This window comes from Lichenostomus cassidix, chromosome 3 (genome assembly GCF_008360975.1).
Source record: "Lichenostomus cassidix isolate B80296 chromosome 3, HeHo_3.0, whole genome shotgun sequence".
Classification (NCBI taxonomy): Eukaryota; Metazoa; Chordata; class Aves; order Passeriformes; family Meliphagidae; genus Lichenostomus; species Lichenostomus cassidix.
In genome coordinates this window covers 54,366,775-54,381,166 of record NC_139483.1, presented here as the reverse complement: position 1 = coordinate 54,381,166, position 14,392 = coordinate 54,366,775, and the positions used below count along the sequence as shown (strand labels likewise).

Below are 14,392 nucleotides of genomic sequence, written 5' to 3'. Positions count from 1 at the left end.
ACAACACAGAAATAATCCAATGGTTAGCATGGACAATGGGCTTTTCCCATGAGGAAGTCTTAATGTGACAACCTCCTCTGGAGATTTGGAAACAGCAGCAGGACAGGATGCTCTGGACCAGTGGCTACATGCTAAAGGATATCTGAAATTGCTAACAGAGGCTGTTGTCTCTGGTGAACTGCAGCTGCTGGTGATGAACAGCTTTGCTGCATAGGAAGAAACAAATATTAGAAATTTTTTAGAGGATATTTATGTCTAAAGAGATTAAAATGCTGTTCCAGTGATGAAAGAAATATAGACATTTACCTGAGCCATTTGCTTTGGCATACATTTCAGCTGCTCGTTTCAAGATCTGGTAAGTAACTTCATACTGCTCGAAGAACTTACTATTTTCAATAACAGACTGAAAACACAAAAAAAATTGTAACAGATAAAGATGGGTATTAAGAATGGGAATAATTTCTATGAAATTTAATCAGGATACTGGTGACAACATTTAACCTCATTATTTCTCCATTCATCTTTTCATCATTATAAAATCATATTTTAATTATTATAATTATAAAATAGCATACATATTTTAACTTTTCAAATTAATGGTACAGCAGACTATACAGATTTATTTACTTTCCACATGGAAATTTTTTTTAACATTTTCTTAGTTGCTCTGTTGGTCGAATTCACTAGCATAGGATACTTAGAATATGCAGAAACTGAGTAATTAACTTACAAGCTATTTAATGAAAACTGTTTTACACTGAAATCTAGGTGGAATAGTTTTATTAAAAGAGAAAATTGCCTTCATATATGTCACCATAAGAATCAGATCTAGTTGTTCCTGTATTAGGCCTTTGCAAAAACACAGGTTACACTTTTAAGAGATGAAAAACATTTGCCTTGTTCTTCAATTTTATTTTACCTCCTTTGCAATTGGCAAAAGTAAGATTATGGAAACTCTGCACAAAGAGATGTTGTTTTTCCAAAGTGTGACACAGTGCTGTTCCTTTGAGAGTGATGGTTTAGCTCTGTAATGTGTTATAGTGCGATGAATAAATTATCTGGAAATATTTTTGTAAAAATGTTATGCCTCTGACATTTATTTCTCTTTATCTTCTACAGCAAATGACACTGACCTTTTTTTTACACATCTTTCAGAAATGCTATTTCCTTTTATTGAAATACATAATTATAGCTCTATATTATGCAAGCACATTGTATCTTGCATTGCCACTGTTAAAACAGGGAGAGAAAGGTAGAGTTTGGAATGGTTTTGTAATTTATTGCTACATCTCATCCCTCCTCAGCTACAGAATACAAAATTAAGGAATATGCACCCCACATATGTCTATACAAGCTTCTGAATTCCAGAACAGACAAAATTAGACTAGTATTGTTTTGATAAAACCAGGTTTCAAATGCAGTCAAAGTTCAATGTATTTTGAACAGGAGAATCAGATCTTGTGTGTTCATCAACTCATGTTATATAACATGAAAAAACCATTTAAAAAATTAATCTGCCAGCCAGTATATATCTAAAACCCTTCTATTTAAAAAACTTTGACAGTTGCTATGTCAAGTTACCACAGTTATCTAGAACATAATTTAGAATCATTTTTATAACCAAGGAAACTAGAAGTCAAGAAAAAAATCAGAATTTTTCTCTGTTCTCCCGTTGAAACAAAGTCTGCCATGTATGAAGACCTACATGTTTTACCATCAATTATGTGACAGACTTAAGACTTTTGGTTTCACCAAACCCATACAGACATTTTAACCTCAACCAAAACCTTCAAGACTTCATATGAAAAAGTAAAAAATATTGACATAGCACTGATCTCTAGAGCTATTTGAAATATTTTCAAAAATTAAATATAGACATTTTACTAATTAATATTGTTTCCCATCTGACAAGACTCCTTGAAGGAAATAAGCAGCTTTCCCAAATCAATATACCACATGATGCTAAAAAAGTGCTAACACAGCAATGCTAAAACACAGCTCCATGGGTTAAAATCCATTGATAACTGCACCTAGTATCTCCATTACAGATGAGAATTTAGTATAGTATATTATCCATGCTGATGGTGTACAATCTGTGCTGACCTTTACTTCTGGTGTATGACAGATGGATGAAAAGATGATAAGATTAAGTAACAACCACCACTTTTATTTTTAAGCTTCAGTACATAAATATTTTCCAGGCATATGCTCTATCCAGATCCTAATTACGCATGTTCCTAGAATGCTGACATTCCCCAGTCTGTTTTGGCAGACAAACAGATTTACATTTTTATCTCCCACTAATATAATCACTGACTATAAGGTACTGACTACAGCTTTCCTACGTAAAACTCCTAATATACTGGAAGAGTAACACTTGTCCTTCGGTCCCAGAAAACTGGTCCCAGGTAAGCCAAAGCAAATAAATCTTTCCGTCACACCTTGAAGAAGCCAGAATTCAAGGCCATCAAGAACGGAAGTGAAATTTATTTATCTTCCTGTCCCTATTTCCTCATTTTCATGTTACGCAGTTTCAAAAGTTATGCAAGGAAACATTTTCCTTCCCTAATGATCACCCCAGCATTTGTGATCTGAATCACAAGAACAACTGAGGCACTTGCAAATTAATATACAAATTAAAAACTTGATGTTCATGTTAAAGCAAAAAATAAGGAAGTGACACAAAAAAATAAATGAAAATTCAAGCTAAATCTACTTTTTCATTATTTCCCTTTTCATCTTTTAATAGTTTCTTTTGACAGTCTTAGAGAGTAAAGAAATGGACTAAAACTCCTAGGTAATGCACATCACTCCAGCAAACAAAGTTATTTCAAGTAATTATCTGAATTTTGTAAAGTTTGTCTAAAAAACAGTGTTAACCAACTCCTGAATTTTTATGTGTCCCTAGCTGTTAAAGTTTAAACACAGGAATTCTCACTTTATAGAGGAACTTCACAGAGTTTGAATTTTCTTTCCAAAGAAATGGGGACATCAATAATTTTCTCTACACATTGACCTGCCCTGAATGGTTCTGCAACTGTATGAGTTCTTTCCAGACTTAATTTTCCCGTGCAACTTTTCCCATATGGATTCGATAGAAGGGAAAAAAATATTTAGACCAGCCCTGCTTTTGAAAGAATCCTTCATGCCCTAATGTAGAAGTACAGCAGTAGTATCATTCTACCTACACTTGGCACTGCACGTGTGAATTTAAAAAGATGCAGCAGCATAATGCAGAAAGGGAACTTATCAATGAACACTTGTACGTCAATAGTTTCCGTTTCTTAACATGGTATTTGGCTGATGCAGAGCTGGAGCAAACTCTTTCCAGAACAGAAATAAAGCAGTGGGTATAATTTACTGATGTTAAATGGAATAGAAAAATCATTCTTTAAAAGAAGAAAATTACTTCCCTGTAGGTATAGTATATTGAACATCTACACAGAGGTAGAATAACATCCTTTTTTTTAATTCTCTTGGGAGACTGTGAAAAATGCTGTGTGGGAATGCATGCCAAAAACCTCCTCTGTCTTTAACTCTTAACCTGCATATAGTCACTATAAAGTGCATCTATGCAGGTGTAAAAGAAGATGAAAATAAGTTCTTTGGAATTGCTACACAAAGTAAGCAAAAATCCAGGATTTGGAACCTCTAAATGTGCTTGCTAAATTAATTATCAGACAGCAGCTGGAACATCATTTCTCTTTTTTAAGAAATGGTGCAAAAAGAATAATTTTTATTATCAGCCTTTTGACTAATGCTCCTCCATGGGGAAGACAGATTCACCTCTGAAGATATATTCCATAAGAATTCAATCATAAACTTGATGACTGACAAATCTGATGTCTGTTTCTGTTCTTTTATACAATTGTAGCAAACTTAAATATGAATATTTCAAAAATAATTATAAAAATAAGAGAACCCCAACTTACAATATAATTTTGAAGAAGCAGTTCCACAGACTCTCGCCTTCCATATTTGATAATCCATGATTTTAACTTTGATTCTGCAAAGACTAAGAGTGACAGTAGACGGTACTTCAGTTCCAGAAACTCCATCTTCAACAGATGGAGCTCAGATGAAGAGACAACAAAATTAAACCTATAAAATGAATCACAGTATAGTAAAATACAGCAATATTCACTTTTGTAGGAGAGACTGAAAGCTTTAATTACAGTTCTGATATTTTTCTAATCTTTCACCTCATTCAGAGTCCACATTTAATTATGTATGATGATAGTCTGCTGACAGCTCTTGAACAACAAATTAATTACATTTCTGTTTTTATTCATAAAAATAATCAGTTTGCTTCTGCTACTAAGTTTTGCAAAGTCATTTGTCATTTTTTTCACAAGCATCCTGGCTGTTGTTATATAACATTTCTTCCAGGGACAAGTAATAACAGGATCAATACAGAAAAAGTATTTCCATCCAAAATCCATAGCTTTTTTTGATTCTTATCAATCTTAAAAGCATCAGGTTTTTCAGTATATTTTAATGTATATTCTAGGAGGTTTTCCCATCTATCTCAGTTTGCCACTGTGAAATATAGCTAGACAGTGATTTCTACATGAACAGATTAAGCAGCAAACAGGCTCCCCTTCATGCACAGAAGCTTTTTATTTCAGATTGAAAGCCTTACCTGTCTGCCATATCCTCTAACTGGTCATGTGGAACGGGCACACCGTTAACAGACCTGGTCCTGTGGATCTCATGGAATGCCTTTTTGTGACCATCTATGTTTTTCAGCAGATCCTGATTGGATTTTAAGAAAGAGAGGGATATTGAGAGAGTGGGGGGAGGGAGGGGAGGGAGAGAAAAGGCTCTCGGTAGGCTATCTAACTAATAAGCACAATTTTAAGCTGTCTCTGATGACTCAATGTAGGTAACTGTTTGATCATGCTCTCACATTTCCATGCAAGGCAAAGAATACCACAAAAGCATTTACATCAACTCAAACATTTACACAGGAAACCCCCTTATGAGAAGCTCTGTTACAGCTATGTTGAACAATTAGGGAAGATTTTAAAACAGGATACACTGCAAAGGTTTAACAAAACAAGAACTCTTAGCTGTATTAAATAATCTCTGAAATGCAGTCTGCCAATATGCTAACATCACAAAAGCATAACCCTCCTAAATTTACTCTTTAAATCTTTATAACAGAAACTAACCTTTGCTAAGTATAGACTGAAATTTTCAGCAACTAATCTACTCCACTATATATAGGCAGAAGATCTATAGCTCCTTCCCTAAGTACATATTCCATATTTAGTAAACTTTTCACTCTCTCACCATCAAAAAGACTTTGGGATCGCTGTCTCAGTGCCGCACGAACGACTGCGGAATGTGGCACCCGACCTGTATTGCTGCGATACGAACTGAGCCAGAGAAACCCTTACAGCAGAGCACACTTCAACTGTAACTAAGCAACACTGCTTCAAACGGCTTCCTGGAGATTACATATTGAAATGAATGACTGGCAGCACTCTTTGAAGAGATACTGTTAGCAGTAACACGTCAAGTCCCCAGAGAGCGGCTGAGAGGGCACAGAATGATGGTTTTTTTTACTGCAGACAGACAGCTGCCAGCACAAGGTGCTCAGAAGCCTGCTGAGCAAAGATGGTACAAATGTTCCCCCTTTCTTACCTGAGGGAACAAAATGCAGACTTCTGTATTGATCATGCATATGGATTTACTCCTGTGTGCCAAGGAAGGGTTTCTCCCCAGCCAACACCCACTGTTTGCACAGGAGGAATCAGTGGTAATTCTCTGGCTCAGCTCACCAAATGGCCCCACTGTCCCCATCAACCTGCCTGTGTTTTCATTGTTTTCCACTTCAGCTAACACCTTGCTGTGAAGAGAAATGAGCTAGGCTTTCTCAGATGCAAGTGATGTGCTGATTTTACCATGATGAAAACTCCTGTGACTGACATAGTCCACATAAAGGAAAGACTTGGAACAAATACCTCAGCTGCATTTGAGACCTTGCCACACAAAAAGAGGTGCCCCCTACATACATTAGTGAGTCAAAATAAACCCCAGTAGCTTCATCCAACATCAACAGGAAGCTCAAAAACTTATATAGAGTGATGTCATGAAATGAAATACTGCTTTGGGAAATGACCCTCAACAAGCATAGACATTGCCCTTAATTCCTGCATCTTGGTAGCAATATCAACTAAAATAAATGTAAGCGCTTGCCTGATTGCAGGAGGTTTGTCCAAACAAGCTGGTATATTTTGTACTAAATTCCAAATGGCCATAAGCTGTAAAGTTCACTAAAATAACCCATTGTCAGATGAGACAAAGACAAAAAGAAAGCAATGATGTAATCTGAACAAAACCATAACAAACAAACAAACCAGAAGCAAACAAGGAAACAAGGACTGGAAAAAATACACTAATGCATTTCTGGTGCTATCCAGTAGCACATTAGGATTCATCAATTCAAATGCAAGCAACAAAACAAACTCCAGGAACAGATATGATTACATATGTTTGTCTTGAAGCTTTTTTCATCCCACTCCCATGGGAAAACTCCCCTGGAACAGATTAACATAAATCAAAGTTTATTTGTTGGCATAGAAATCCCTCACCACAGCATTTCTGATGCAAATAAAAAACAGTTTAGGGCACACACTTTTGTACTTGTTATGAATGTATCAAAAGGAGGTCTATAGTGTTCACATTCTAAGAACAAAAGAGTGTTTGATTTGTGGGCTTTTTTTTAAACCAATGTCAAATCCTATGAATCCTGAATCATTTGATGTTGCACCAAGAAAGTTAATGAAATTCAGCATTATAAGAGACAAGACCCTGAAAAAATCTGTATCGTCCTCACAGATTTTAAGATTGTTTTTGTTAAATTTTGTAAGTTACTACTAAAGTAGGTCTTCTAACGACAATTGTTCTAATAAAAAGTAATCAGCTGACCATGAAACTTTTCAGCTTTTATTACGACATTACTTTTGGATGCAAAAAACCCACCAAAATCCTAAACACAAAAAATAACAAATTTACAAACAGGTTTTAAAATAACAGTGATACAGGAGAAAAGAGCAATATAAAACAACACAGCCTCAAGTACTGCCTTTTTCTAGACCGTCTTTTCCCTTTCATTTACTGATTCAGTTTCTTTTATCATCTCACCAGCATATTTTTTTCACCAACACATTTTTCTCATACATATTATGTAAATCCACAGGGAAAAAACCTCACAGTTTTGACTTTAAATGAGAACTTGGACTCAGCAGAGAATAAGGGTACAATTATTTAAATTCATCTGGAGAAGTTTCCTGTTTACCACAGCGCGCTATCTGCCATCACAGATGGCTATCATGTTATCTGTCATCACAACACTATGAAAATTCACTTCATTCTCATTTTCTCCCCCCCATGCATATCGCCTGCACTGGCTGTCAGCACAGTTAGAACATTTATTCCCTCTTCCCTGTTTCACACAATTAGTTCATACAGGTTGAACAATGAACACAACATTATGAGCTCCCTACAGAATTTTACTATAGAAATTAAAATGTTAATACCTGGTATCTTTCAGATATAAGAAGTAAGAACATTCAAAAGTAATTTTGAATATTGTTGTAAGATACAAACACCACAGTTCAAGTCACCATGACAAGACACCAAGCTTTAGCCATGAACAAGACAAACACAATGCACAGAAACTAGAAATAATATTCTTTGTAGGATATGGATCATTCAAAGCTGTGGAAACAATGGAGGATAATGCACTGCAGGAATGCATGTACATCTACCTTATGTTGTTCAAGCTTCCTGTGTATCGTGTTGGCTGTTTCCTCATGAGCTTGCTGAACAGTCACTTCCTCCCTCAGAGCAGCCTCTGCCCTGTAGAGCCAAGCACCTATGGTGCCCAAAGGTGCAGGAAGAGACTTATCAAGGTGTATGTGCCAATCAAGCATCTAGGAAATAAAAGTAAAGGGACTGAAATCCTCCCTTGCTGAATAATACAAATAAGTCCATTGATAAAAACCAGAGTTTACACTGTAAGATCAGACCCCACTTGAAAGAGTATATTTAAGACATAAATCTAGGTATATTACTCCATATGTGTTTGGAAATTACAGCATTCTCACAGGCAACAAAAGCTCTATAAGAATTTGTTGATTTATGTATTACCCTTTCTAAATGGTAATTGAGTTACAGAATGACCACAAATAAACTGGAACAACTGCAAGCTAAATATCTGGAATTTCATCAGTTAATAGGCACAGTAAAGGATGCAAGACCTTCTTCTGCCAATGTTATTTAATTCATGCTCCTGCATAAAACCTTCGTATCTCTATTTTGAACACAATTTTTGTGTGTAAATAGAGTCTCAAATCGTGTGTGTAAATAGAGATTTCAACTGAGTCTCAAAGGACTGTGGAGGGGAGAATATAGCAGTAAAACACTGTGTCTTATTGGCAATGCCAGTTTTTGGAGTGAAAACATATGGAAAATCATGTGAAAAGTCCAGAAGAGTTTTAAACATATCCTCTGTTAAATATATTACATAAATATATATATATGCAGTATGGATATACACTATTAATAATGCTTTAGTAACTTTTTATACAGGAAAAACAACCTAACTTGCTTGGGATTTTTCATTCAGTTGTACAAAGTTTCAATTATAAATACTAACATCAATTTATTACTATTGCAAAAAGGTCAAATATAGAATTAAAACCTCATTTATTGAGCTCAGTATTACACAGAAAGTTTTTTTAGTGGTGTTAAAAAACATTATATTAGAATGTATCAAAAAACTAGCAATTTACATTAGAACATTGGGTTCGGAAGGGGCATTGTGCATATTTTTCTTTCAAACATCAACAATGTTTTGGACTTGGCTGAGCACTGCTAACACTTTCAAATGAAGGGAAATCTCAAAATATAGTCCTTTTTTAAAGTTTATAGTCTATCTTTGAGCAATATTAAAGATGATACTGCAGTAAATAGTCTCAAAATAAATGTAAAATAATTCAGCAGTGCCAGAAATTCAGTCCACTTTTAGGTTCCTAATGCCTAATAAAATCAATAGCAAACAGATGTTTAAATTATTTTTAATTCCACCCTTCATTTAATAAAAAAATACATAGCACAGTGATTTTCAACTTACCCTGGAAGTAACTCTCTCCCATGCTTGCTTCACCACAGCTTGATCAAGTGATAATTTACCATCTTTCCTTACTGACTGGGTTGCAAGTTCAAACTGTTTCCTTTTTACCTCATATTGTACTCTGAAATGCTTATATGACTGCAAAAAGAGAAAATCAAATCAATTGTAGTACAGAGTCAAGGAGTTAAATTATTGATATTTATGGAGAACCATAACCTATGAAAATTTTGTACTCATAGGAGTCCCTATCCCTCCCAAAGAGGAATAGCACTTAACTTCTATATTTACTCATGTATTTATCATTTATAAATTGGTAGGACTTTTTAATTTCCCTTCAGTTATCAGATGCCTGAACAATATATGAAGTGAGATAATAATTGATCAGATAAAATAACATATGGATTTAATGCTACTTGGGAGACAGTGGCTGCATTTAGAGAACAGCCAAGCTTCAGGAGAATAATTTAGTCCGAGTTTTGTATTTCTGATTTAGACATTAACCTTTGAGAGAGCAGATGAAAATGAAACTCTAATCCTTGTCCTTTCCACCTGTCACCTCACCCAGCCTTCAGTCACACCTCCTATCTGAGCTAAATCGTGCAGGATCTGGAAGGGTGGCACAGACACCTGCTCTCTTCTAACTAGGACAGTCCTTCTTCACACTGCTGGGAAAAGCTCTGTGTTAGGCAAACCATCTGTGCACTGTCCTACGTACCAAAGCTGGAGCTGACATTATAATTCCCCCACCAATAACAGGCAAGACATTTTGTGTCCTTATTTCTTTAAACAACACTCTACTGACTCACACACATGTACAGACTGCGTAAAATACTGCAGTACCTGTTACACATAATGATGACAGTAATTTGTTATCATACATAAATTCCCCTGCTGCTTACCTGATATTTCTCTTGTAAGCTTGTTTCTGCCACCTGTGCTCGGGCTATGTCTCTTTCAAATTGTTCTGCCCACACTTTTAGGTCTCTTAGCACCAGTCTGTCTTCCTTCTATGATGTAGTACAACCACACATTTAAAAAAAAAAGCCCGTTAGAGACTTTTAGTAGAGCTCTCAGATGTAGTCCAGAAAGTAACATCATCTCTATAGCAAATCAAGGTCATTAGTTGTAGTGAAAGCAAATGTGCCAAATTCTCTCATCATTTACCTTCTTACAGTCTAACTGAAAAGCATTTTCTCAGTATGAGAGAAGTCAGCAGCTAGACATGAGTGCTACAGTTGTGAAATCATGACAAACTGGGACATTGCAGTGTCAGAGATATTTGCTGCTTTCATCTGATGGTAAATTAACACAAAGTTCTCTAAAGATATCTTAACAACTAATTCTGGTTTTCAACAAATTCACAAAGTCAATTTTCAGTAAAAGTTAATTGAGCTGAGACAGGAGAGGATTTCTCAATCTTTTACCACTATTTCATTAGCTGGTCTGCTATTGCTGAAAAGTTATTGTCAGATTAACTTCAGGGTAATCCTTGACATCAAGCTCCAAGTTCAGAAGTTAGCGAAATATTTTGAATATTTTAACATGGAAAATGAAAAGAAAGAAAGAAACCCCAATTATATTCAGTTTCTTTTCCTTCAATGCCAATTTATGGCTTTGAAGAAAAGAGTTTTTGTTTTATAGGCTTCCTTTAACACTTCAGTCTGTTATGGCACTGTGCCTTAGTAAGGCTGCAAAGTTCTTCACAGAATTCAGTGACCTGGAACTGGACAGAAAAATACTAACAGGAAGTCTCAGGTGTGTGAGCATGTTACATGCAAAGGTTATCAGAAAACAGAAAGTACTCTGTGCACTGTGTATGCAGGCTGTCAAGTTGGATACAAGTGTCCTTTTCAGATTTCCAGATAGTGAGCCACATGTGTTGGCTGTTAACCAGAAGCTACTTTTTGAAACTAGAACTTGTTACTGTTAAATTTATCAGATACATATAGTCAACAAATCTGCCTATTACAGCGAACAAATGCAACATCTCATCATATAAGGTAATTACCTAAAATGAGTGATTACACTTCAAGCATTACATAAAAGAAAAACTAGACTGGGATGAAAAAAGAGTAGTTCCTGCCTGCATTTAAGAAACAAAGTACTATCTTTTAAGAAATGATGCTAACATGGAAAAGAAGCCAATTTATGGTTCCTTTCTTTGAAAGCTGCCTAAAATATGCAAAATATAACTACCCTTAATAATTTTAAAAACGTAGAGCTATTGCTTCATTTCAGCCAAGGAAAGGACAGCTTCCTGATGTATTTATACTAATTCATTTACTGAGCCTCTACTCAAAACAGTGGTAGTTGGTTGGACACAATTTGCACAACAGGTTTACAATTATCACAGTTATCTTGATAGCCAGGTAGCTGCAGTGAGGTTAACATGACGTTAGAGCAGCTGGGCTGGAACAAAGCTCTCTGTAGCTCATGCTGCTGTCTTCTGACACACCAAGGCGGATACCTGAGCAACAGCACAGGACAGAGATGACACTTCCCTGCTCCAGCTGCCTGTAATACTGGACTTTCCTTGAATACACATGGTTTCCCAAGAAGCCAAAGCTCCTAGCGCTCCCAAATTATCAAATCATTAAAATACAGAGAAGGCAAAGAAAATTTTGTTCTTCTGGTCTGTGTGTCGGAAAATAACATCATGATCCTTTGAGAAAAACAGCAAATTCATGAGCACTTCTCTATGAGAAGAATCATTTAGGCTGGAAAAGACCTCTAAGATCACTGAATCCAACCAGGCAGAATACAAAAGGAGAGAATCTTAACTCATTCAGACAACAAAAAAAGAACTTTGGTATTAAATTCACTCCATTCTTAAGAAGCTATAACTTTAGTGAGACTATTGAGATGTCTATTAATATTTAGCTGCCAGGTCCATAAAAGCAATATAAAACCATGCATCTTAATGTATTGAAAATCCTGTAACAATCTTGCAGACTGAAACTTCCAGTAAGATATTCTTGCAGTCATGAAGAGAAAAAGTGTGTCCCAATGCTCTGTATATTACTTTTAATTCACACTATGAAATTCAGTTTCGTAAAATGCTGTCTTATATTCCCCTATAGGTCATATTTGTATTACTCCTTAAGGTAAGACTTTAACAGAGCATCAATGTGTCTGCAAATGTTCATGTAGGAATCTGAGAAAGCAGGTATTTTGCAAGGGTCCCATCATCACAGTTTAAAAATTTAAGAATGACTAAAACCCAGTCTGACCAAATATTTTTGAAACAGAGTATCTACCTCTGGGATTAAGAATACCTCTATGCAACCTGAAGATAAAGAACACAGGAACAGCCTCACCTCTCTTAAACCACATACTGTTTCTCTGATAATAAGTGAAAAGACTAAGCTAACAGGTGGCATTAAGTCTTCTGTATTTTTAAAAACTACTTATTTAGACAATTTTTTATAACTCTGTTTAATTGCAGAAGATGGAGGTGTTTCACTAACCACCTAACTGGATGCTATAGAAGACACTGTGCAACAATGCTCGATAAAACTTTTATTTATTTATTCATACGTTTTCACGGGTTTCCAGTTCAGTACATCACTTATCACCTGCAAATTAGATTCTCTGGTCCTTGGTTGACACTAAAGCACTTTAAAGTCTCAATGTGGGTAATCAACAGAAGAGATTCACTTTCTTAGACACCAAGGCACCTTTCATCAACACCCACCAGATTTAATGAGCTATCATTCTTAAAACAGGACTTTCATTGGTGCCTAGTTGTTCTTACTCTTTATAAAAAAAAAAAATCAAAAGGACATTCTCACAGATATGTAAACTATGTTCTAAAGCCTGCACATCTGAAGCAGCATATAGTTTAGAAGATAAACCACCAAACAAAAGTTATCTAGAATAAATATAACTATCTGTGCTTTCCCCAGCATGAGGATCATTGATCTCTGATCCATTTCTTTGAGTTTATCTAAAATCCTGTGACTCACTTGGTATGCTACTTCCAAGCAGCATTTTAAATATTAATTTATGTTTACACAATTCCATGAATATTCACTCATTTGTAGAGACGAACAGAACTGGAGCACTCAACTGACAAGGAACATCAAAGAAGGTATTTAGAGAAAAGTGTTTATGAGTTCCAATATGATAACGGGGTACATCTTAAATTTGTATAGGGAGTTTTCAGCCCAGACTCAAAATCAAAACATTATTTTATTAACTGATATGCCAGAATTAATTTGAAAATTAAAGAATAATACAGAACAGTCTAGCATTTGAAGAGCTGAAAATACGATGAGAACCTTAATTATGGACTGGAAAAGGAGTATTTTGTTTAGTTCTGTAATACGTAGTTATAAACTAGGTGACCTGTTCAAATTCTCAGGCACAGACACAACAGAGTTTTCAAATACTAAACTTTAAATCAAAAAAGTTTAGTCACCTGTTTTTCAGGGACATTGAACAGTTGTATTGCGTATGTACTGAAAAAATGCAGTCCTTTCAAAAAAGTTCATGCAGAAATTCAATTAATTATGCTGTTCCCTTTGAAAACTCTGGCTTATATTTATATAAGTGTTAGTGGATGTATATGTGTTACTGAAACTCACTCCCTGGCAGCAATATCACAGACATAGGGTGAGTGCTGAGCCAGGCATCACCTTCAGGGATGAGCTATTAATGACTCTCTGCAGAAGCAGACTAAATCCCTGGAAAAGCTCAGAAAGCTATTTTTGCAGCTGCTGCTCAGGAAATTCCTCTTACAGTGGGGAACTCTGCTGGCATAAAAATGTCAGGGATGACAGGATTATCTTCTGAATTACTTGCTCATCAGAGCACAAGAGAGACTTTACATCAGAAATACTTTGAGGGGGTGAGCTTTAAGCATAGTTAAATTTATACCATGATAAGGAAATCAGCAGAGCTTTTAGCACTTCAAATCTCCTCTGGCTTAAGAAGCAATGCACTGAGGCTGTGTAAGGCTAAGGATGTATGAAGTCCCATTAAAGGTGACCAAATTTACTTGAATGGATTAAGAATATAGGAATAATTCTGCTATCAGTATAAACCCCGGCTTTAATACATCACTAGTTGGAAACACATAATGTGAGATGAAGATGAACCCTTGATCATAGCCACTTTAAAATATCTTTTGCATATTTATTTGGAAAAAAAATATCCCAACCAGAAAAAGCCCTTGAGCATGGACTGCAGTGAACCTCTTATTTATTTCATAATATATTCACTTCCGCAGTCTTCAAGTTTCACCTC

General features: G+C 35.6%; 1 protein-coding gene across 1 annotated transcript in view; it reads right to left on the bottom strand.

Moving 5' to 3' along the window:
• SYNE1 (spectrin repeat containing nuclear envelope protein 1) overlaps positions 1 to 14,392 on the bottom strand; it is a 288,904-nt gene that overhangs the window by 206,518 nt on the left and 67,994 nt on the right. The window contains exons 11-16 of the mRNA XM_085055829.1: positions 10,045 to 10,152; positions 9,146 to 9,283; positions 7,779 to 7,943; positions 4,643 to 4,755; positions 3,933 to 4,101; positions 307 to 403 (exon numbers count right to left, since the gene is read on the bottom strand). Of these exons, the coding sequence (XP_084911955.1) occupies positions 307 to 403; positions 3,933 to 4,101; positions 4,643 to 4,755; positions 7,779 to 7,943; positions 9,146 to 9,283; positions 10,045 to 10,152 (790 nt within the window). The remainder of the gene's footprint in view (positions 1 to 306; positions 404 to 3,932; positions 4,102 to 4,642; positions 4,756 to 7,778; positions 7,944 to 9,145; positions 9,284 to 10,044; positions 10,153 to 14,392) is intronic.